The sequence below is a fragment of the Hibiscus syriacus genome, unplaced genomic scaffold (genome assembly GCF_006381635.1).
Source record: "Hibiscus syriacus cultivar Baekdansim isolate YM2019G1 unplaced genomic scaffold, ASM638163v2 tig00110387_pilon, whole genome shotgun sequence".
NCBI classification, from domain to species: domain Eukaryota; kingdom Viridiplantae; phylum Streptophyta; class Magnoliopsida; order Malvales; family Malvaceae; genus Hibiscus; species Hibiscus syriacus.
The window spans coordinates 6771889-6797259 of record NW_024062717.1 but is presented as its reverse complement, the minus strand read 5'-3'; the positions used below and the strand labels follow the sequence as shown (position 1 = coordinate 6797259).

The following is a 25371-nucleotide window of genomic DNA, read 5'->3' as shown; positions in this document are numbered from 1 at the left end:
GAGGGTAAAGTATTAACGAGAGTATAAAAGAGTCAAAAAAATTGATTGGAAGAAAGAATTTGTAAACAATTTATGTCAAAAGACCAAATTGAGTAAAATACAAAGTTAATGGACTAAATAAAAAGAAAGTATTTTTTAGTAAAAAAAAATAAGAATTGAAGTTACATAGATATTCTATAATGGTATAGGAGCATGTGGTTGAAATTTGGTAAAAAAATGGATTTAAAATGAATGATGAATTGAAGAAATAAGGAATTATGAAAACTTGAAGGATTAAATTGAAAAATTAAAAAAAATGTTATCAAAAAGAGGAATTGAAAGCAAACAAGTATTCTACGATGGTTTAGAGCATGTAGTTCAAATTTGGTAAAAATGGACTTAAAATGAAAGAGGAATTGAAGGAATAAGGAAATTAGGGACTAAATCATAAAAATGTCAAAATAGTCAACAAAATTTTTAGTTTTTCAAGTAACTCGAAATTTTCAAATTTAAACTCGACTCGAACTCGAAAATTAAATCGATAATTCGAGTTCACTCGAATAACTAGAATATTTCAAATTTGAATAAAAATTAATTTTTTCAAATCGAGTCGAGTTATACTGACCCCTAATTGTAGAATGTGTTCAACTTTAATTGCTTTTTTTTCAATTTTAATTCTTTAATTTTATATTTTATTCATTTTAATCATCTGACTGTATTCTTTCAAAATTCTTTTTTTTTAATCAATTTCTTTAATCATTTATACTCTAATCCTTAAAATATTTTCTTTAAAAATTAACACTATATATATTAAAATTTTAAATGATATTTAATTTATTAAATAATTTATACTTTATTTATACATATGAAAAAGAACACAGAGAATACGAAGGAACATATTGGCTGTCATCCTCTTCTACCTTCTCAATACACTGAGAACCTGTCATCAAACTCGCTTTACAACTTCCAATCCAAGTTAGATTTCAAGCTTCTGCAGCTACAAGTTTCCTCTTTCAGCTGACATAAATATGTTTTTTTTCTTCAGGAGATGCAAAAACTATATTTTTATTCAAATGGAATGACTCCGATACTTGTTTTGGTATAACTTCATTGTCAACTTCCATCACTCCTGAAATAGCTGAGTTTTCCCTGGGAGACGAGCTATTATATTGACGCAAGTTCACTTCTGCAAGATCAACAAAGTTCTAGCCAAAACAGAAAGAAAACGTCAGTTGCTTACTAATATTGGTTAATCAATCAAAACTATGAATTTAAATAGCGATCCGCTGTCGAAATAGCGGCTGTTATGTAGCGATAAGGGTGCTGTCATCCACAGATGAGATATAGTTTACGAATCAACAGATGAGATCAGGAAGTTGTTTACAGAGTCACAAAAGAGCCTTGAAGTGTATCCAAAAAGATAGGGAGAGCAATTTCCTTCGCTCCATCTTGGGTCCAAAAAGCAAAGCAATTTCCTTTGTCAAAGTGGTTTGAAGGAAAAATATATCTATCATTTTGGGGCCTGCTCAAGGGCTTCCGCAGTAAAATTTTCTATCATACAGCAGCTGACATTAACATAAAACATAATCAACAGAAAATGCAGAATTTCGCTTCAAATGCTAGGCATTTTCACAACTTAAGTAAGGATAAACTAAGGGAAAGCAATCAAATTTGTATAAACTGAATGTCTAGAGTCTAAGCACTTACCAAATGTATATGCAGTAAATTTTTAAATTGTTCTTGCCAAACTAAATTATTCTGTTTTTTTTTTTTTGCCAAACTTCTCTGTTAAATTGTTAGTTCATTTGCTTGAAACCAAGTCTTATAAGGCATTGCATTAAATTGTTCCTGCAAAGTCATAAGCTCCAAATGGCGATGGTAGATTTCCATCTCAAATTCTACTATGATTAAGGAAGTGAAATCAGAACACAAATAGAAGAAAAGGAGTAGAACTTGTCAATTTACATTAGAAATAGAATAGAAAACTGCGGTTAAAGTTTTGTAGTATTTCTTCCTTGCTGACTTTGTAACCCTTCTTCATAAGGTATCCTTGAATTTCATGCAGAAGCTAATAAACGACAGTCAGAAAGCATGGGACCATTTCTGAACAAAGCTCAACGTTAATGATTGTAACACCCCATGTGTTGAGGAAAACCAATTGCTTAGCGTTTACCATTGTTCTTTCTTCCTTCAAAGTTGAAAAGAGGCCCATGCATGTGCACGAAAACTTTGTTCATAATAATCTATGTTTAATGCATATTCAAATATACATAAAACTTTAAACGTTCATAATAAAAAATGGCCATGCAAAAACCTGATTTGAAGTTTTGTCCAATACTTTGGAATCGAGGATAGACCGAGGGAGTGAGGAGAGCTGACAGTAGCGATCGTCCTTCTAAAAATTTTAAATTCTCATAGAATTTAATTATTTGTTTATATTTTCTATTATTAATCACAATGTTTTGCTTTCGGAAGGAGTCATGGATGGTCATCCAACAAGTTGAACAGGATTCGAAGGGAATTCCTGGACTGAGACTATCTGATTACATGGTGCGGACATAGCATGCATAAGAAAGTGGACAACAAATAGTAGCTTGTACAAACAACTAACATACAGATTATACAGAAGTGTATTGTTAAAGGGTAAAAAAGTCTATCAGAAAAAGAAGGATCCGTCATGTTTGAAGCTTGTGCTGTCGTTTGAGTGAGGCATATCCGTGAAGGGAATTTGATAATGTCATGTGGTGTAAAACGGGGAAACATCAAAGAAGTTTCTCAGTATTTTTGGAACTTTGCAGTTTCTGTCTTTAGGATACCTCGAAGGGCCAAAAGGGCTCTGTTTTTGCTTGATGTTTGCTTGGTTATATAGCTTTCAATATCACTGTTTTTGGTAACCAATGACCCCTATTTGTAATTTGCATCTCATCTTAGATATTATTCTAACAGTGTATTCAACATTGGCGTAGTTCACTCAAGGGCTTAGTCTATAGAGACGAAAATAGGATTTTAGGCGAACTTATAAGGTGCGAATTTATAAAATTTTAATGGTGAAAATAAATTATCAATAAAAAATATCTAAAATATATATGAATTTAAAATTTTTAACTGGTGACAGCCAGACCACACTCCTCGGTCCATCATTGTAGGCAACAAGCTAAACCTGACAAATTTGTTTCTTCTCGTAACTTGATTTCTGGCTCTCATGATATGGGAAGAAAACGCGTTGCAAAGCAGTATGCATTTGATTGGGAGTAAGAGAATTTGCTCGGAAAGTTCCTCACAATCACTTGGATTTGAATTCAGGAAATTAGATGCTTCCCAAATGTTCTGCTTTATAAAAGGATCCCCAAGCCAGTAACCTTGTCATGCAAAGTGAAAAGCGGCTGCAAAGTGTAAAAGAGTGAAGAAAAAAAGCATGATGGAGATCGAGGAAGTAAACAACTACGAGGCACTGCCACTTCTCTCATTGAATCATGTCTCGTTGCTGTGTAGATCGGTTCCGGAATCCGTGAGGTTCTATGAAGAAGTCTTGGGATTTGTTCTCATCAAACGCCCCTCTTCTTTCAAGTTCAATGGAGCTTGGTAAGCTTGACTGCTTTAATTTAAACCTTCTTCAAGAAAAATCCAGTTTTTCATGAAACCGTATGGTAAATGACTGACTGGTCTCCTTTTATCTCACGCAGGTTGTATAATTATGGCATTGGGATACACTTAATCGAGAATCCATCGATAGATGATTTCGATACTGTTGTCGAACCCCGTCCGATTAATCCCAAGGATAATCACATATCCTTCCAGGTATAATATATGAATTCGAATCGAATGTATAAGGAATTAAACCTGCTGCAGCTTGTGTTTATAACAATTTATTTGTTGTGTGATGACAGTGTACTGATGTTGGCCATGTCAAGGGGAGACTCGAAGGCATGGGAATGAAGTATGTCACCGCGGTGGTCGAAGACAAAGGGAACAAGGTCGACCAGGTGTTCTTCCATGACCCGGATGGGTACATGATTGAGCTCTGCAACTGTGAGAACATCCCAATCATTCCTCTTGCTTCTTGCTCGTTCAAACCAAGGCTAAGCAGTTTCACCAAGACCGCGCCGGCAAAATGCGGATTCATGGAGAACGCGATGATGGAGAGTTTGAGCATGGAAATGCTAAACATTTCATTCTGAAGTGCACAAAAAAATTTAAAACAACAAAACGGTGAACGACTTCACTTTCTTTTACAGCTATTGTATGCTGCAATTGTTTTTTACAGGTCTTATAATGGTGTCTCTCTGGTTTCATGAAGAAATTGTATTGTTTATAGTATATTTCAAAAGGTTGTGAGCTTAATCAAGTTGTAATCACAATGTTATATATATATATATACCTTGTAATCCTAGATGAGGTTTCTGAATGTATTAAATTGGAAATATGGCCTCTGATATAGATCAAAAGAATGAAACAGGTGATCTGTAACAAAAGTGAGTGCCATTGTTATTTGTGAAATTTCAAACAATTTTTTACTTCAATGTATTAACCAGAAAATGAAAAACCATGGGGCGCAAATATTGATTTATCTGGTTCAATGCAAGACAACATTTCCTTCTATGGCAATGTTTGATAGATTAAAGAACTTTCGTATTTTTGCAGGTTGTCTAAGCTCACAAGTATCTCATTAGCCCCACCTTGTACCATAAATAATTGTACTAAAATTAAAATACATTGATTGGACTTGCCATCCTTTGGCATTTGTCTTTCTCTTTTTAGAGAGAGTTGTAAATAAGACGAGATAGATAATAAATTATTCGAGTTCGATTCGATCAAAACTCAATCAATACTCGAATCGATTAGTATCTACAATTATAAATGTACATAATTCAAAGAAAGAAATTTAATGATTCATTCAGATTAAATATAAAAATAATTAATTTTTGACTAATCAAAAATATAATACAATATAATATAATGATGTGTAGGTCTAAATCATCCATTAATCCGCTAACTGCTACATCATTTTGATTTAAAAACATTATAAAAATGTTATTGGTGTTAGCAAACGATGGTCCTCATCCACCATAACCAATCAATCATAGCAAGGGCCAACGAGATTGTATATACATCGTTAATTCAGCATGTTCAATATTTCCCCAGGTAGATTTTAAATACAAGTAAAAACACTTAGGAACTTGGCTAGTTACAGTTGTAGTCAATTTTAAAGAACATTTAAGGAGTCTAATTTCCCATTTTTTAAATTGAAAATATAGGATTTATGAACCACCAAAGATGTAGAATAGAGTAGTTGGATTGGATTAGGATACTATCCTGCAAAAAAGGAATATTGGGGAACTATTTTGTCATGTAGAAAGAGAAAACAGGGGAATTAGGTACAATAATCATGGGAGAAACAAGATATGCTTCCTGTATGAGAATATATCAGCTGACACTTTAATCACAACGAAGTAGATTGTGGAACAAATTAAAAATAGAAATGCTGTGTATGGCTAGGCTTCTAGAAAAAACTGGGTCCATGGCAGATATGTGACTGGTGGGAAAGATTAGAGGCAAGAGGTTCTCAGCCCCAGAAACTAGTCCTAGAAAACCAAGTAGACAAAAACTTGTTATTTTATAAAGGAAAAAGAAAAACATTCAGCTTGTTTCCCTTTTCTTCCTTTTAATAATCAATCCTTGTCCTTGTCATTGTCCTTGCCATCATCATCATTATCACTCCCCCAAACACCAACAAAGCAATAGCCGCTTGCTGGTTTTGATTGGGAGAGGATGAGAGTGAGAGAGCATTATGAGAATCCTTTGTGACGCTTGTGAAAGCTATTGTCTTCTGTGCTGCCGATGAGGCTGCTCTTTGCCGTGCCTGTGATGAAAAGGACGGTTTTTTTCGTCGTGTTACTACTACACGCTCCCGGTTGTGTTTTTTTTAGCTCTTAACTGGACCCCATGCTTGATTTTTGTTCTCTACTGTTCTTCTTTGTCTGAAGCAAGTTTTTTTTTTATATAGTTTTCTTGCTAGTGCAATTGTTTTACTTGATATTTTGGTTTTTTTATAATCCAACCCAATAAAGACCCAAATTTTCTTCTTCAAGATTGATCTTTTATGTGGTCTCTTCTGTGTAAATTCTCATCTGGGATTCCAAATTTGTTTATGAACAATCCCATGCATTGAGAAGGGATGTTTTTTCAACCTTGTCTAGAATTTAAGTTCTTACATTGTTCTAGATTGTTCTGGAAATGGAACCTTTGCTTTGAACTGTTTATGGATGATGTTACAGGTTCATATGTGCAATAAGCTTGCTGGCCGCCATGTCCGGGTGGGTCTAGCAAATCCCAGTGATGTTCGTCGCTGTGATATATGTGAAAATGCACCTGGTATGCAGGTGGTGTTTTTGTCATTTGCTTTTCATTTTAAAGCTTTTGCTTTATAAGTAGATCTGTATAAGTTCTGTTAAAACTAATGTTCATTGCTTGGAGCTATGTATGTAGCTTTCTTTTACTGCGAGATAGATGGAAGTTCCCTTTGTTTGCAAAGTGATATGATTGTACATGTTGGAGGTAAAAAAACCCATGGAAGAAATCTTCTATTAAGGCAAAGAGTAGAGGTTTGTGTCATATATCTTTGAAAAGAATCGAGTCACATATTACATTTCTCCTGGATTTTAAGTTTGCCCTTTTGGAATTTTATTGGTTTGTTTCTTCTGCAGTTCCCGGGGGATAGTGCGGTGGATCGAAGTGAGAACGGAATAGGCCAAAACCAGCCGGCTAAACCTACGATAGGAGAGAACCAACAAAATCACAAGGTCTCTCCTGCTCAAGTGATGGGTGCTAAAGATCTCAAGACTGATACTAAACTAGATTTGAATATGAAGCCTCATCGAATGCATGAGCAAGCCTCAAACAATCAGGTTGGAACTGTTGTCACCATTATCTTGTTCTTTCAACATCCAATTTTCGTTTTGCATGTGCAATGATCATGCCTTTGTTTTGATGCATGAAATAGACATACCTATATAATGAGTTCCTCTTTAACTTTTGATAAAGTTATTTTGTTTAAATATCCAAAAAGGAAGCATTTCTTTTTCCGCCGTATGTAATGCATTCCAAGCAATTTGTAAATGTACAACACTCAAAACTCTCCCTCTAAGTTCATGCACAGCCCATCTGAACTATATAATTATTTCATTGCTAGTGCATTTGTTCGATTTAGTTCATTTTGTTGACATATGAGTAAAACTATAGTCTATACATTAGATTGTTCTTAAGCTTACATATTGACCCTTGATGCCTGTTTTGATATCTGAAACAATAATTCATTTTTCTCATCAAAAGTGATGATGATTATTGATCACGAGACATGGTTTCAATTGGTTAAATTTTATTTCGAAGCCAGAGTTTGGGGGAGTTCTTGCCGTCGCTGGTCAACCTATCATCTCCTTTGCTTCAATATCCTTAGCTTAGTTGTTTAAACCAGTTTCCAGAGAGCTTTCGAGCCTCGTACTGCAAGGAAAAAGAATGTAATCCGCATCTAGTGCCAAGAAATGATCTGTAACCTGTCATTCTTTCTTAAGTTTTGTTTGTAATGATTGAAATTGCATAGTGAAAACAGTTCTTTTTGTATGACTTCTCAAAGCAGGTGGGAATAATTGATGATGGTTGAGATCAATGCTTAGAGAGTAATGTTATATACCCAGATAATCAAAGATTCACCTTTATCACATATATGACACAAAGATTACATGGTTATAACAAACATGAAAAATACCGAATTTTTGAATGACACGAGGATCCCTTATTTTAGGTAATTCTCAGAACTGTACGGTCAAACTTCAGTAATCGACTGTGCTTACAGTTGGTTATCTCTTCTTGTATCCCCTTCATGTTAACTGGTATGGATTTAAATGGACACTTGAAATATTCAGAAACAGTAAACCTGGCTTGTTTACCGGCGGTGTCCGGTGCTGTAAGGCATGTGCTTGGTATTCTTTTGCAAGATTATACAACAATTATCTAATAGAAGTGTGACTCTCAGTATTAGAATTTTTAAAGCAAGAGATTTATAAAGCTGTTGATGCTGCATGTTATTGATATAGGCAAATTTATGGCCCATTAGTTGTGAGGATAACAGCATCGTAAATTATACATGATTTATAATTTTATCATTGTTTTCTTCTATGGATTTGATTTAAAACAGCTTAGTAAGCATAACCCTTGACGAACATTCCTTGCTTGGCCTCCTCAGACTCTCCCTCGCCTTGCCTGTGTACTTTCCAAGTTGAGCAAGAGAATTGGCCTTTGCCCGAACAAGCAGTGCTTCCTGAGCCTCCTCCACGTTCTCAGGTCTGCCTCCCCAGGTCTTCGGGCAAGTATTTTGAAGCGCTCTTGCGTATGAGAATGACACATTCCATGGATTTGGTGCTTGATACATTGCATTCAAGTTCGAGGTAGCCTCAACTTCAAACTTCCACCGGACAAAAACTGCCGAAACCAAGACAGATTAATCATTTGCTGCCGATGAATAAAAAAATAATAATACTAATAATAATCATTAGCTGCTGAGTTTCGTCTCAGCACCTGTTAAAAAAACTTGCAGGCTTACAGTCAATTACCATGATTCCAGGCACAGCTGGAGGGATTCTTTGGCGGAGGAGGCTGAGGGTGTACCTAGAAACCTGTTCGGGAGTAGCTCGGTACTTGCACTCTGCACCAGGAGTGACCATGCTTTGCTTGAGGAGGATACCTTCAAACATCACATTGTTCTGAGCAAGATAGGAGAAAATCTCAGCCCACACCTTTTTGGCTACTTCGAAAGTCCTGCCGATTCGGTGATTACCATCAAGCAAGATCTCTGGCTCAACAATTCGAACCAAACCATTGTCATGCATGGCCAAACATCAAAACATCATGCAATGCAATAATGTAATAAAGACAGTATTGTAATAAGATTACACCCTCATATTCAAACCTCAGAGACAGCAGTGTAGCGAACGAGTCTTCAAGCTGCTTCCTTCACAGCAAGTTCATGGTCCATTGGGAATGCTCACAACAGTAAGTCTATAAATACCGATAGTAACATAAATATTATGGAAAGCAACTTAAAATAGTTGAACATGAAGTGGGAAATGGGATAAGTTTTACCATTTCAAAAAATTTAGCTCCCTGTTGGTAGAATGTAGCAGAACATGAGGCGAGGCCATCAAGACCTCGACACCATGAATCATTGTTTCAGCCAGCCAGCGGAACAAGACCCTGCAGTATTCATATTATCGAGCACTTACTATAGATAGTACTTGGCAATAAATTCGAACTACATAGTGGGAATTGCTCCCACAAATGGGAGATGAGACTTTACCAAGTCGACCCTGATACCAGGACTATGTTCTGCTCAACAAGAACATTGAGCATCTTCTTACCATCGATCGTGTACTGGTAAAGGCTTCCCTCAAAGAGGATGGCACCTGAGATGTACTGCCTGGTCCAGGAGCAGAAACAAGAAATGTCCTATAGGCTTTACTGTTAGCTTCTGTGTTCTCTAGCCCAATTGAGGCCGAACGGTTCCCACAGGTATCGTTGGAATCATCCATGGCCAAAATTCCACGGCCTCGAAAAGCAATAGTTTTCTACAAACATCCCAACAAACCCGTAATAGTAAAATCATTGTTTCTTCCGAAAATTGTTAAAAGCTTATAATACCATTTCTTTTTCTAGTGTTGGCATATTTTAAGCAAATTGTGGAAGATTTTACAAATATATAATATTTACAGCAGTCTTGACAAGCTCTTCGACATATGAATTAGCATGCACGTCGAGTCCAGAGGAAGCAACAGAGTGGCACCTCACCGCAGAAACTGAAGGCTGGAGAAAGGTCCGACTCTTAAGCCACTCGGACCTGTGATATAAATGGTCACATAGTCAAGAGATCTGACGACTTCTGACAACTACAAGTCTAGGGTATTCCCAGCTAAATAAACAAACGCTCAGACACAATAAGCTCACAAATTGACACATTGGACATAAATTGTCAAATGTCTTGAGAGCAAAGATTGGTTGTTCCAATTAAGCACGTGTCCTACCGATATAAACACACAAACAAATTGTCTGGGTAAGCGTTGAAGAAGATTCTGCAGTTTATAAATCAAGTTGTAAAGTTGATGCAGTTACTGGATGGCAACCTTATACAAAAATAAGGCCAAGAATAATTCAGTATCCTCTTAGATAGCTAATGCAAAGGCAATTTAAGCAAAGGTGAGAAACAATGTAGTATCCTCACAGGAGGAATAATTACAGAATATACATGGCTAATGTATGCTACAGCACGAATCAACTATACAAATAAATAAATTACTGTACAATTATTGTTACCTCCCCATATTGTTTATAAATTTTACTTGTCCATCAATGATTAAGCATAATCCACTTTCGGATGCGGAAGAACAACCTATCGGCCAAGAGATGGCTTGTCAAGACTGGAAAAGAGTCACCGTTGCAATATAGCCATTTTTCATAACCTGCTAATAGCAAAAGATCTATATTAGCAATCCTTTCACTATACCTCTAAGAGTAAATATTACCAAAATATGAGTTATGCCAAATGCTAAAAAGCAAATCAATCGGGGAATTTAACAAACTTTTACCTCAAAGGCAGCATTCTGGTAACCATATACAAAAGTAGAGCCGAAAGGATTGCTGGTAGAACCTTGTGTTTGAATAGCCGCACGGCCACAGTCACCAAGGATTTCCTGCGATAAAGTTATCATTCTTAGTGACAACATAGGAATGAAACACGGCCAGTGAAGGCACCAGGCAAAAAGAGAGGTTGATGTTAAGGAAAAATATCAGGACGTGTCCAACTATAAAAAGTTACCTTGACCTGCTCCCACTTGGTGCTTGGAGTAATTCGGTTTTTGTAGTTGTTTACATCTGGGAAGGACCCCCAAACTGCGGGCAAGAAACAAAAATAATAGATCAATCACCCTCGCCAATATTTATAATAAAATGCTGAAAAAGGGGGATTGTCAGAACCTATGATAACAAAATTGCACTTGATGAATGAATTGAAATCTGCATGACCAGGATAGTTTGTGTGTAAAACAAACTTCTTGACTTTATGAGCCTGCAAAATCAAAAAAACATTCTAAGAATTTATGGACAACATTAATTCCAAGATTACAATGTTAGTAGATGTAGATAACATAGGAATATTAGCCGGAAATATATCTAAATGCTTTCTTACTCAACCATGTAGGAATCAAAACAATGTAGGAAGGTTCCTTCATTTTGAGGGTATTACGAGTACCTGACCATCAAATAAGATGTCCAAGCCACGAGTAAAATAATTGTAGAAATAATCGGCACAAAGTGTTGTCCGAGGACGAGGATCAGAAGCAGAGTGAATAACCATTTGGTCAACCTGTTGACAAAATAATTAGTGCCATGAGGGTAACATTTAAAAAAATCATGCATAAAACGTTGCCATACAAGAAATTGAAAACCCTTTCACACCATAACTGAATGCAACTAAGAAAATACATATCATGCCTAATTACTAGGCTTCATGTTTGGCAAATGCTTTTGCTTCTGCCTTTTTCTGTTTGCTCTAGTTTTAGCTTTTTATTTTGTACTCAAAAAAGAAAATAGCAACTAGAAAAAGCATCAATTAAAAGAAATGTAGTGTCTAATGCAGCAACTCTGTAGGTGAAAACATATTGTGCATAACCATTGTAAAAATCCCATAGCACATTTCAAAGTTTCTGTGCATCATTATTACCTGCTTTTGATGGATTCCACAAGGACGACCTAATTCAGACCAGAAGTCCTGCATGGAAGGGAAAATCATAAAATTAGTACTAACCCACAAGAAGAGAAAAAATGATTCCCTAGAAGGGAAAAGTAAATAAAGCTTAATCTCAAGAAATCAATTTGATATTTACCTGTGGTGATGCACCAAAGGGAATATGCTGGCCCCCAACAGTGAAAAATAATTCTTCCCCGAGCTGGAAATATAGACATGGGAATCAAAATGTTAGTCTCCAGATTAAGCGACCACTGATACTTTAGATGTCGCTGAAGGAAACAATTAGGTCAATCCAAATATCAAACTCAAAAGACATCATATTACACGTAATCCAAAAATTGACTCTAGAAGGATGGAAAGTAGAAAGGTGTTGAGATACCAAAATGAGATAGCTGACTCATTAACAACAGGACAAAGGAAGGTAGAAGTCAAACCTTGGCATGCACCTCTTCCATGTAAAGGCTTCCAGTTGGTAATGGAGGAGCAGGTGCCTTATCCATTAAGGATCCAACACCAACTTTTTTGCCTGTAGAACTATCGTAGATGGATACACGGCAGGTAACTGGGGTGGTTCCATCAGGAAATTCCAAAGGCAATTCCGCTGTCAAGTAAAAGAGCAAAATTAATTAGGAGTTGAGGGCTGTAGAGTAGGTGTGACAAGTAATCAGGAGAAACAAATAAAAACCTTCTCCGTCATGACAGCAATCTGAATACTGACTTGGAATAGGAAAAGCAAATGAAAGACCCTGCAAAATAACAAGATAAGAAACTGCAGACTTGGAGACAAAATATTTGGAAACCCATAATAAAAAAGCAGTTTCACAATCAAGTAAAAAGGCACTTACTGGGTAGAATAGGGCATAAATGCCTCTATCCTTGTCATAAGTTCCCGGATAGGTTGGACCAAAAAGTGCGTAGACAGCAACAAAGGTAGCAAGTGTAGAAGGTCCCCTGCAGGCGGAACCAGGTTCAACATCAAAACATACAATTTTGAAATGTGGAAATAAATCTTAGGGGATTAACTTTACCCTATCAAAGAAGTGGCATAGCGCATTTGGAGACGTTTGATATCAAACATTTCAATAAGGCGTAACCTCTAGCTCAGAATCCAAAATCAAAACAATAGTAAAATTAAGGAAATCAAGTTGAAGAAATAAAATGAAAAAGGGTTTATAATGATGTGTGTGAGTGCGAATTGAAACACCAAGGGTCAAAACTGAGATGGAAGCCATGATCTGGAAAACTTATAACAATATCAAGCTTTAGAGGCTCCTGCACACAAATACATGATAAGGCTGGCATCAATGTCAAACTTGTTGGGACTAAATAGTTACTCTGCATACACCAGACTGTCTTTAACAGCTAAAATCAAGGAAACAATTGCAATTGAGGCAAGACTGTATAGATTTTGAAGCTATCCAAATTCCAAATTAAAGAGTTCCCCTCGCCAAATTACTAAAACATGACATGACCGTAAGCAAAAATATTCAATGATTCAATACAAACCTCATCATAATACTTCACATGAACGACATCGTAGATTTTAGGCTGTTGTTCTATTTGAGCAAATGCTTCGCATATTGGCATCCCTGAAACAAGCAATTTTTTAGTCGCGATTTCAAATTTTCAAGTAAACAAGACAAAACCTGGCAACAAGCAAATAACCATGCTCATATTGGAAAAAGGATTTAAAAACGATTCAATTCTGATCGTTTTCATTGATTTCAAGCTTTCCAGATTTAGCAAGAAAATTTGACTTAAGAAAAAAACATAACCTAATCATTTCATTAAAATAAATTCGATTAATAGACCGACCAAAATTCGCATCGGATTATACAATTCCAAATATATCTCGCCGATGAAATTTTAAAAAAAATCGATAGGGAAACGAACCGAGAGTGAAAGGACCGACACCCAGACCGGGGCGGAGATCGAGAACAATGACACCCATAGCGGTGCCTTCGCAGCGTCGTCCGGGTCGATGCAACATTAATTTTTCGAGTTTTTCCCCATTCTTTTTCGAGAGAAAGAGATTTTGGATCGGGTTTCTTTCCTCGTTGTTTGGGACAAGTCTCCGTTGCTTTCACGAAAAGAGATATCGTGGCGTGGATTGCATATTTATATGAACTGCTGCTTTAAATTGAATCGGGTTTAGACTGAATGACTGACTCGTACCTCAACAAACGTTGACACCGTTCGGCCACACAACGAGCCGTTCGTATTGGATTTATTTTGTAAAGTTTTAAAAGAAAAATAAATATCATTTGATCATTTTTTGGTTTTGGTTCATTGAGAGAAAATAAAAGGCTTAAATACTAAAAGAGTCCTTCAAAAATAAAAATAAAAATCAAAGCCCCTTATCCAAAACAACATCCCATTAAACCCTTTGGTTTTTTAATTTGACCCAATTAGGCCCATTTCTTCCAAGTTGTTAACAGGTCATGAAGTTTATGTTGATTCAGTGAAGCTTGCCACATGAATAAAAAATGACATTTGACTTGTAACTATCTAAATTTTAAAGTACATATTCGTATGTTGATTCAAGTCAAAAGAAAAAAAATTATACAAATAATCACTAATATTTGAATAATTCGTTTTCTCTACTAAAATTTTAAAAATAACAAATTAATCATTGATATTATCGATTAATAATAAATCGGTCACTACGCTAATTGTTGTTATTACAGTATCAGAATGTTGATATGGTACATTAATTAACTTATGTGGCATTATTTGACCATAGAAGTTGACTTATCTTGATCACCCATTCATTTCCCCTTATCCTTTTAGCAACCAAACAATCATTTTCTTCCCTAAACCAATTCAAACAAACCTCTATAAACCCCATTCTTTCTTCTCCCAGAACCATCGAGTTGCAGCCAACTTTGTACTAAGTGAAGTGATACATTAGTCAGCTCTGGTCGTTTATATTTCTTGTGGTTTAGTTTCTGGTTGATCTGGAAATGATGGAGGAGCATACCAAGTTTGATGGTGAGCAAGGAGCAGTGGAGAGCAAGGACCGAGGGATGCTTGATTTCTTGGGGAAGAAAGAGGAGGAGAAGGATGAAACTCAATAGGAAGCGGTGGCCACTGAGTTCGATAAAGTTAAGATAGAAGAAACAAAGGCAGAGGAGGGAGATGAGAAGAAACCTAATCTCCTCGAGAAGCTTCACCGATCAGGTAGCAGCTCCAGCTCTGTAACTATTTTCACTGTCTTTAATGTTCAATAAGTTTCCTCTATTTGCATATAATATAACATGCGTTTTTTTTTTGTAAACACGCAGTCCAGTGACGAGGAAGAAGAAGATAAGAAGAAGAAGAAAGAGAATAAAGGATTAAAGGAGAAGATCAAAGAGAAAATCGGTGGAGAAAAGAAAGAAGATGACACTGCCGTCCCAGTAGAGAAGTGAGAGTCAGAGACGTCGGAGAAGGGTTTCATGAAAAAGATCAAAGAGAAACTCCCCGTTAAGAAAGATGAAGAGGTTATCGCACCACCGGCAGCTAGCTGCTTCTATACCAGCTGAGAAAGTTGTGGTGGTGCACCATGAAGAAGAGTCAAAGGAGAAGAAGGGGTTTTTGGAGAAAATCAAGTTTGGAGAAAATCAAGGAGAATATTCCTGGATACCACTCCAAAACTGAGGACGACAAAGTGAAGGAAAAAGAGACCATTGCTTCCCATTGAAGATTCGGTTCTTTTTACAAGTAAAAGTTCTTTTTTGTTTTTGTTGCATATTTCATGTTTGTCTTTTTTCCTGTTCCTCAAATGCTTGTACTCTATTGACACGTTTGAAAAAGTTGTGATAGAAGAATTGCAGAAAATCATCTCTTTCTGGAATAAAGATTTGTATGAATTAATATAGGGAAGAAATTGATTATTTGGTTGCTAAGAAAATAAATGAAAGTGAACGAGTTATTCAAATAAATGAATCTCCATGGTTAGACAATGTCACATAAGTTAATTAATATGTCACATCAATATTTTATTATTGTAATAACAATTATTAATGATAAATGATTAATTTATTATAAATCAATAATATTATTAACTAATATCTTACTTTTAAAATATTATTGAAGAAAATAAAAATTTACTCAAATATTAAATATATATTTATATGGTTTACCCAAAACAAAAGAGAAAATCGCCTCAGTGACAAAAAAAAAGTTATAATATACGATTTTAACCAACTTTTTTTGGATTTGCCAAAATGACCAACAAAATCGCAACGCGAAATAAAAATCGCAACGCGATCCCCAGAATCGCAAATCAGTTTCCAAAATCGCAACGCGATTCTTGAAAATCGCAATGCGATAGTACAAATTCGCGTTGCGATTTTGGAAAATCGCAACGCGAATATGAAAATCGCAACGCGAACACATAAATCGCAACGCGTATCCGTAAATCGCAACGTGTATCCGTAAATCGCAACGCGTATGGGTAAATCGCAATGCGTATCCGTATATCGCAACGCGTATCCGTAAATCGCAACGATAATACATAAAATCGCAACGCGTATCCGTAAATCGCAACGCGATATTTAAAGCGCCATTATAATCGCTACGCGTATTTTATTTTCAAATTACAAAAACGAATATTAAGACAAAATCCCGTAATCGCAACTCATAACCTAAAACCTAAAATCACAACTCATTCCCATCTCCATCTCTCACTCTCTACGGCGAAGAAATACGTCCCCATCTCCGAAGATTTCCGTCCCCATCTCCGGCGAAATCCCTCACAACCATTCACGGTCAGAAATCCCTCACAATATTCAGAAATGGAAAATCAACCTCCGAGGGTTAGTTTTTTTAATTATTTTTATTTTGAAATGTTTGCATTATTGTAGGTTTTTCATATTGAAACTGATGATAAGTTTACTGGTCATTTCAATAATAGATTAACCATTTCACTTAGATTTCATTTCGCGTTACGATTCTGTCGTTGCGATTTTCATTTCGCGTTGCTATTCTCTCGTTGCGATTTTCAAGTTAGTATTTGTCTTTGTCTTTGTTCTGTCTTTTGGTTGAAGTAATACAATCCATTCAAGTTTCAATTTGCAGAAGAGTCGCAACGAGATAAATGAAAATCGCAACGAGAGAATGATTGTCGCAACGAGAGAAATGAAAATCGCAACGAGAGAATCGCAACGCGAAATGAAAATCGCAACGCGAAACCAAAATCGCATTGCGATTTTCATTTCGCGTTGCGATTCTCTCGTTGCGATTTTCATTTCGCGTTGCGATTCTCTCGTTGCGATTGTCATTTCGCGTTGCGATTCTCTCGTTGCGATTTTCATTTCAACCAAAAGACAAAACAGTGTTGCAAATTTTAGTTTCAAGAATAAACTACTACTTTTTATGTTTATTGTTTTTGGTATATCTTCACAGTGTAGTTTTTGGTATATCTAACTTGGTATGTTTATTGTTTTTGTAGAAATTTTTTTCGGCTCAATTGACCTTGAGAAATAAAGTCAGCCTGGCCACTACAATTGCTTCGAAGCTTTCACCTGCTCAAAGACAATTGTTTGAGGAAACCTGCTTCGGGCCATGGCTGAGAGTACAACATCCGGGTGGAGATGCTAATTTGACCCATTTGTGGCTTCAGACCATGACATCAAATCTACCCGACAGTATACAACATGGTGAGGAAGAGATATGGTTTCATTTTCCACCAGCGTATACTTGTTTTGGGCGGAAGGAGTTCTGCTTAATCACTGGTCTACGATTCGGACACGATGATGTAGGCCGGTACACTCGTCATATCGCCCGCCCATCATGGTTATCCCGGGTTTTTCCGGATGAGTCAATGGAGAAGCCGAACCTACATGTCGACGACCTGAAGAAATTGTTTAATAAGAAAGCTGGTTTCACTCGGATGGATGACGTCGATGTTGTCCGAGTATGCCTTCTACTACTTGTGTATGCCGGCTTTTTAGGCAGAGAGGCCAGACAACCTATTCATCGGGAGCTAATAATATTGGTAGAGGACCTGAATGCATGGAATCTGTTTCCGTGGGGTTCGTATATATGGAAAGCTACCTGGACTAAGTTGTCGTCTGCCTTTGATGACCGCAAAAGTTTGCGGGGCGATGGGTCCAAATACACTTTGTCAGGCTTTGTTTGGGCCTTTAAGGTAAGAATTTCTATATAATGTTTCTAAAATTATAATTAATTATTTAACAATTACTAATTTTGTTATTATATTGTTTGTAGATTTGGATATTCGAGGCTTTCCCCAGCATGCGTACATATGCAATAAAAACGTCAAATGATATTCCCAGGGCTATTTCCTGGAAGAGGAAAACTCTGTTGGATTGGGAAGACTTAATACCATATGCGACAATAAATAATGTAAGTTAACACAAATACTTTCATATAATATATAAACAAGTTATTAATAGTAGACGTTTAACTTTGTTTGAGTTTTTATATTTTAGGAGGCCAACATTCCATTACAAAGACTGACACCCACGGAGGAAGAGCTTGCCACTGATTGGTGGCAAGCTAGTCAGAGTTTTTTTGATGGCACGGATGATGAGCAGCATCCACTTCCTCCAATTCGAGAGCCATCACCTCACCTAGAGCCATCACCCGATCGACCCGACTATACACCTCTAGAACGAGAGCCATCACCTATCCCGTCACATCATCGAGCCTCTTCTCCACCATCACCTCATGATAGGCGACCGGCAAAGATGCCACGACTCCTATCTCCCTGTTCTCCACCTCCACCTCCATGGGATGAGTCAAGGGAGTTACGTGATGAGGTCAATGCCTTGCGTGAGGAGATCGGTACTCTACGCGATAACGATGGTGCATGGCGTGTGGAGGTGTCAACTTTACGTGGTGAGGTTGCCGCTCTACGTGAGATGATAGTATCGTTGCAGAATGAGGTTCATACTCTACGCAACGAGGTAAGTTTAAGATTTTCCATATTTAACTTAATGATAAATTTACTCGTAATTTCACTTAGATTAGCCATTTCACTTAGATTGCTTAGTAAATTTATTCGGTTGCTGCCAATTCTGCTAAACTGTGTATTCTTTAACACTTTGAAATAGTATTTGTCTTTGTTTTGTCTTTTGGTTGAAAGTAAATTTGTTGGGTTGCTGCCAATTCTGCTAAACTGTGTATTCTTTAACACTGTGAAATAGTATTTGTCTTTGTTTTGTCTTTTGGTTGAAAGTAAATTTGTTCGGTTGCTGCCAATTCTGCTAAACTGTGTATTCTTTAACACTGTGAAATAGTATTTGTCTTTGTTTTGTCTTTTGGTTGAAAGTAAATTTGTTCGGTTGCTGCCAATTCTGCTAAACTGTGTATTCTTTAACACTGTGAAATAGTATTTGTCTTTGTTTTGTCTTTTGGTTGAAGTAATGCAATCCATTCAAGTTTCAATTTGCAGAAGAAGAAATAGTTTACTTTCGCAACACGAAACTTAAAATCGCAACGCGAAACCAAAAATTGCGATTTTGGTTTCGCGTTGCGATCTTGTCGTTGCGATTTTGGTTTCGCGTTGCGATTCTGTCGTTGCGATTTTCATTTCGCGTTGCGATTTTGGTTTCGCGTTGCGATTTTAAGTTTCGTGTTGCGAAAGTAAACTATTTCTTCTTCTGCAAATTGAAACTTGAATGGATTGCATTACTTCAACCAATAGACAAAACAAAGACAAATACTAACTTCAGGGTATTAGTTTGAAACATATTTTTCTTTGTTATCTGATGCATTTTGTGAACTATGATAGAATAATGACTTGGGTGAATACAATGCAAGTTTGAAACATATTTGTCTTTGTTTTCACTGTTTAAATATCATGTATGTTTATTTACTGATTTTTGTATTTAATTATTTAGCGGCCCGATAGAGTGGATGCTTTACGTCGGGTTATGCTTGCACGACGGAGTTCACGCATCAGACAGCGTGCACGTGCTATTAAGTCTCCGTACACCCCAATAGTGCGAAGACACCGCAAGAAGAAGCCCGACTCGCCTGTCATCCCTCAAGAGTCCACTCCTATCGTTGAAGAGGCCCCCCTATCATTCCTCGAGAGTCCCCTCCCACCGTTCAAGAGGCCACTGTCATCATTGAAGAGGTCCCTCCCACCATTCAAGAGCCCGATTCACATGGCGTCATATGTAGGCTTCTTGAGAAACCCTCTGACGTGCCGGACATGATGGATTCAAGTTGGCTCTCGTATGAGTTACCGGCCAGTACCATACCGGTATCTGAAGAGGAGAGGGAACAACTACCGGACACAATTCTGGATAACACCCTTTGGGCTAAGACCGCTATTTATTTTTATCTACATGAGCGGAGCCAGGGGTGTTTCACTGACATATGCAAGCTCACCGATGATATCTATTTGTTGCTTGATCGGTCTTGGTGGGGCGTATTATTAGGGGTCGAAGACAATGGCTATTTTGATGGGGGGGTAAGTCTTATATTTTTCTTATATTTCAATTTGATTAATTTTTTTTTAAATTTATGTAAGTCACTAATATATGTCTTTTTTTGTAAAACAGCATATCGATGCGTGGGTGATACGTCTTCTAATAATAAGAAAACTTAAGAAAAATAAAAATATACGATATACAATTATGCCGACGTCTTTTCACGCCGTTCACTTGAAGAATGCACGAGATAAATCATTTGATTTGGGCAATGGACAATCTAAACTTTATCCTGCATGGTGGGAGGTCGATAAGGTTAGTATTTATTTTAGATTGAGTTTAAAGGTTTTATGAAATAAGTGCGCAAATGAATGAATTATTACTTATGATTGCAGGTGTTTATCCCTGTTTTGGAACGTAAACATTGGATTCTCGTCGAGCTTCAGCTCCCATCCCTTAAGACAATAGTGTATGACAGCATGATAAATTACATATCATTGGCTGATTTAAGAGATGTTATTAAGGGATGGAGCTCTCATTTGGCTAAATTCTTGGATGCGATCAATTATTGGACTCGTTCTGGAAACAAGAAGCCAAAGAAGCTCAATATTACAGTTATTAGAGACGAGACCGCGCCACAACAAACGAGCGGAGCCAGAGGAGATTGTGGTCCTCTCGTATGCTTGGCGTTGGAGCGTTTGACGACGGGAAGCATCAAGTATCTACCTCCCACCGATAGAGATAGAGCTGCAGTAGGCTTGTGGTTTCGGCATTATATGGCTAAATCGATATATACGAGACGCTGCCTACCTGCATCCGCGTTATAAAATGTCCATAAACAATTGGTAAGTTTATATACTTTTGGTTTGAAAATGTTTGGTTAAGTACCTAGAATTCAATAATTTGCTGTTTGTAGGTTTTAGATGTGTAGAAAGTGTTGTTTGAGCAAATGTTTGGTTTCTGCAGGTTAATCTCAGAAGTGAACTGCGTGAAAATGATGTATGGCTGCAAAGTTGATTCAATAGTTTAATTGATTGTTTTTTGATTGTTTAATTGATTTGTAAAAGTTGATTCAATAGTAGATGATCGGAAATAAGAATTATTGCTTATTTTTTGATTGTTTAATTGATTTGTAAAAGATGATTTGTAAAAGTTGATTTGTGTAATTGATGCGAACATAATTCTTATTTGTGCTTGTTTAATTGATTGAAATGTAATGGTTGATTTTGTTGATTTCAATCTGCATTATGTTGAAGGCAAAAATGACTATCGCAATGCGAAATGAAAATCGCAATGCGAAATGAAAATCGCAACGAGAGAATCGCAATGCGAAATGAAAATCGCAATGCGGAAATGAAAATCGCAACGAGAGAATCGCAATGCGTTTATAATTTCGCATTGCGATTCTCTCGTTGCGATTTTCATTTCGCATTGCGATTTTCATTTCGCATTGCGATTCTCTCGTTGCGATTTTCATTTCGCATTGCGATTTTCATTTCGCATTGCGATTCTCTCGTTGCGATTTTCATTTCGCATTGCGATTTTCATTTCGCATTGCGATTCTCTCGTTGCGATTTTCATTTCCGCATTGCGATTTTCATGTTGGGATTTTCATTTCGCATTGCGATTCTCTCGTTGCGATTGTAATTTCCGTGTTGCGATAGTCAAATGCATGCCTAATAGTGATAACAACTGAATAACAAGAGTTGGTTAAGTCAAAATGGTTGGCCTGAGTCATTAATTCAACTGAAAATGTTAAAAGTTCACACATAAAATCCACATAATACAACGTTTGCATTTAAAAATCACCTAAGTTAACAGTCCCAAAAGGTGAAGCCAATTGTGATTGGGATTTTAAAGATGATTGCCTTTTGCTTGACACCATATGAGCTTTGGATTTTGATGAGGATCCATATTTTGGTAGAGGAAAAGATGATTTTGATGGCACTGGTGATCCACATGTCAACCTTGTATGACCACTTTCCTTGCACCGACTACATGTCGATCTCTTCTTCTCTTCACCCTTAGACGGTATACGATCGTGACTTTTTGGTCGGCCAGGTAGCCTTCTGTCCATGGCTGGTGGCAAAACTATTTGTAAGTCATCTGGTATGTCCCACTCAGAAGGATGTGGAATAGGGTAGACAATCTCGACATAAGTCTGTCGATAAACTTCTGTAGTGTAGCAATCCATAGCGTATGCGCTTGAATCATCTTGGTTTAAATGAAGAGCAACTTTTATAACATGGCCACACGGATAACCAGATGTTTGCCATTTCATACAACTACACGTCTTTGCATTTAGATCGACTAGCCCATTTAAGTTATTATCCAGTACTTGAAACAAAGTGTTTGAACATGGTTCAACTCTCCACGACGTTGACTTCACAACACGTTTCGTTATCTTTTTTTCAGTCCATGGTGTAACATGATGTTCCAATGTTCCTGTAAATTTAAATAAACAATACTTAGTAAAATATATAAATATGATAAGTTACGAATTCAAAGAAATAATACCTGCATGGTTTCTTTTCTTGTAGTACCACTGTTGAATAGAGGCTCAAAAAACTCCATTAACATAGTAATGGGTAATTTCCGGGAATGACGACTTAGAGCGTTGATTGATTCTGCACTATTAGACGTCATGAAACCATATCTTGCTCCAAGTTGATGTACTCTTGACCATCTTTCAAACCCGACATCTTCTAGTGTTTGAGCACACTGAGGCAAAACACGTCTTAAACAATTTATATGCTTATTGAAATCCACTTCCCGATAAGCTTTTACAGCCTTCCAGTATGTCCATTTGTGCTTTTTTATACCAGCAGACCTTGATTTTAGATTTCTATACAAATGAACACCACAAAGTCCATGAAAAGCATCTGGGAAACACCTTCTAACAGCGTTGTCAATTGAGTTTGCCCTATCGGATATGATTGTCAGATTGCTAATAGGACCTATGCAATCCCTAAGATGCCCCATAAACCATGTCCATGAATCAGAGGTTTCAGATTTGCCAACCCCGTAAGCTATTGGCAATATCCCATTGTTAGCATCCATGGCTACTGCTAATAAGTTTACTCCAAGGTATCGACCTTTCAAATGTGCTCCGTCAACTATAATAACTGGGCGCATGCAAGTAATAAACGAACGAATCTACAAATAATATACACAAGAAATATAATCATTTAAATGTGAAATGCATGTAACTAACAAAAATGAGTCAACAAAATTATATTGATTTACTAACCGTAGCACCAATGGCGATAAACAGCAACTCAAAGCGTCCATCTCTATCTGTTTTGATATGAGTTACCGACCCAGGATTTTTCAGCTTTAAATTGTGACAATAAGCCGGCAGTTGGGCAAACGATGCTTCTGGCGACCCCCTCAACAATTCCAAGGCATAACATTTGGCTCTCCAAGCTTGAGAATATGATATACTAATCTTGAACCGAGCATTCATGTCAGTCATAATTTCATGTCCCTGATATACCCTGCCATTCAAAAACATTAACTCAGCCAGAAAACCACCCAACACCTTTTTGTTTGCCTGTCTATGGTGAGGAAAAACTTGGGTTCTTGAACATGTATGTTTATCAATAAAAGTCCTAACTTGAAACATTTTGCAATCTTTTATTCTCTTTGCAATCATACGCCACGTACAGTTTTTGTCAATCATACACCTTGTTTCGAAACGATCTTTGCTTGATTTGTTAACTTTTAGTTGATAGCCATCTTCCACACATTTCGTATATAAAGCTATCTTCAAGTCTTCCTTTATATCAAAACAATCATCTTTCTTGATACGAATAACTTTTGTGTAACAATCAACTGCTTTCTTTATCAACTCTTCTTCCGGTATCTGAAGTAATTCTGGCATATTCCAGTTATACGCCCGTGGCATTTTCTTTTCTTCGGGGACTTTTTCTTCTTCTTTTTCTTCTTCAGGATTATATGAATTACAGAATGGATGTTCAACATGTTCATTCACAGTCGTAACTTCCTCCTCATTATCATCAACAATACATTCTTCGGCAACGGCTGTTTCATCATCAAAATTCGGGTATTGACCAATATCAATATCATTACACGCATGGTCTGTTCTTCTTCTGAAACATCATCAAAATCCGTGTATTGACCAATATCAAAGTCCGGATATTGACCAAGACCAAATTTCGAATACTGACTAGTACTCACAATTTTTTCTGTTGGCTCATCATCGTCTAACTGGTCAATACGAAAACCAAATTTGGTGCTGAAAGTTGATTGGATTTGGATTAGAGAAAGGTTGTGGGTTTTGAGAAAAACTTAGTTGATTACTACCCGCTACTGACCCAAAAATACTACTTCTAGGTTCAACAACATACAATGTAACATCATCTTGTGAAACACTAATGTAAGCAATGAATCGTTCAACATCTTCATTGTCGGTTAACAAATAAACTTTACCATTTCTCTGATAGATAGCCTAAATCCACTTAGGGGCTCTAAATTCAATTTATTTGAAACACGTAGCATTAGAGTTTCATAAGTTAACTTTTGTAAAGACAATTTTAGTTGAAGATTCATGGGTAAAGGCATATATTGTAAAACACCATGAACATTATCCCATGACCCTCCAAACACAAATCTATCCAAACATGATCAACATTAGATGATTTCATGGTTGTAAATTAATTTACTAAACAGACGAGCTGCGAAACTAAAACCTGTTGCCGGATTGGGAAGGATGTCGTTGGATATAGGAACGGATGTCGCCGGAGAGAGTGATAGATGGAGATGGAATGAGTTGCGATTTAGGGATTTAGTTTATGATTTCAGTGTTATATACCCAAAATTTCAGTGTTGTGATTTACAGATTCTCGTTGCGATTTACGGATTATCGTTGCGATTTACAGATTCTCGTTGCGATTTACGGATTATCGTTGCGATTTACGGATACGCGTTGCGATATACGGATACGCATTGCGATTTACCCATACGCGTTGCGATTTACGGATACACGTTGCGATTTACGGATACACGTTGCGATTTACGGATACGCGTTGCGATTTATGTGTTCGCGTTGCGATTTTCATATTCGCGTTGCGATTTTGTAAAATCGCAATGCGAATTTGTACTATCGCATTGCGATTTTCAAGAATCGCGTTGCGATTTTGGAAACTGATTTGCGATTCTGGGGATCGCGTTGCGATTTTTATTTCGCGTTGC

General features: G+C 36.8%; 2 protein-coding genes and 3 pseudogenes across 2 annotated transcripts; 3 read left to right on the top strand and 2 right to left on the bottom strand.

Moving 5' to 3' along the window:
* Positions 1–3357: 3357 nt before the first annotated feature.
* On the top strand, positions 3358–4306 carry LOC120122586. The gene is made up of 3 exons (XM_039141714.1): positions 3358–3561; positions 3663–3777; positions 3867–4306. Exons 1-3 carry the CDS (start codon positions 3395–3397, stop codon positions 4155–4157), a joined length of 573 nt encoding a protein of 190 aa, XP_038997645.1. The 5' UTR covers positions 3358–3394; the 3' UTR covers positions 4158–4306.
* A 95-nt stretch (positions 4307–4401) lies between these two features.
* On the top strand, positions 4402–8112 carry LOC120122764 (B-box zinc finger protein 19-like). The gene is made up of 7 exons (XM_039141864.1): positions 4402–4435; positions 5797–5856; positions 6202–6351; positions 6466–6581; positions 6684–6910; positions 7899–7955; positions 8070–8112. Exons 1-7 carry the CDS (start codon positions 4402–4404, stop codon positions 8110–8112), a joined length of 687 nt encoding a protein of 228 aa, XP_038997795.1.
* LOC120122763 lies at positions 7989–10346 on the bottom strand (annotated as a pseudogene).
* On the bottom strand, positions 10215–13844 carry LOC120122507 (annotated as a pseudogene).
* A 759-nt stretch (positions 13845–14603) lies between these two features.
* Positions 14604–15452, top strand: LOC120122506 (annotated as a pseudogene).
* The last annotated feature ends 9919 nt before the right edge of the window (positions 15453–25371 follow it).

Excerpts from the sequence above, each read along its gene's own strand:
- LOC120122764 (XM_039141864.1), top strand. The coding sequence starts at position 4,402 with ATGGCCTCTGATATAGATCAAAAGAATGAAACAG. Across the intron at positions 4,436-5,796 it reads AGATCAAAAGAATGAAACAG|CTATTGTCTTCTGTGCTGCC; the intron begins GTGATCTGTAAC and ends CGCTTGTGAAAG. Across the intron at positions 6,582-6,683 it reads TATTAAGGCAAAGAGTAGAG|TTCCCGGGGGATAGTGCGGT; the intron begins GTTTGTGTCATA and ends TTTCTTCTGCAG.
- LOC120122586 (XM_039141714.1), top strand. The coding sequence starts at position 3,395 with ATGATGGAGATCGAGGAAGTAAACAACTACGAGGCACTGCCACTTCTC. Across the intron at positions 3,562-3,662 it reads TTCAAGTTCAATGGAGCTTG|GTTGTATAATTATGGCATTG; the intron begins GTAAGCTTGACT and ends TATCTCACGCAG. Across the intron at positions 3,778-3,866 it reads ATAATCACATATCCTTCCAG|TGTACTGATGTTGGCCATGT; the intron begins GTATAATATATG and ends GTGTGATGACAG.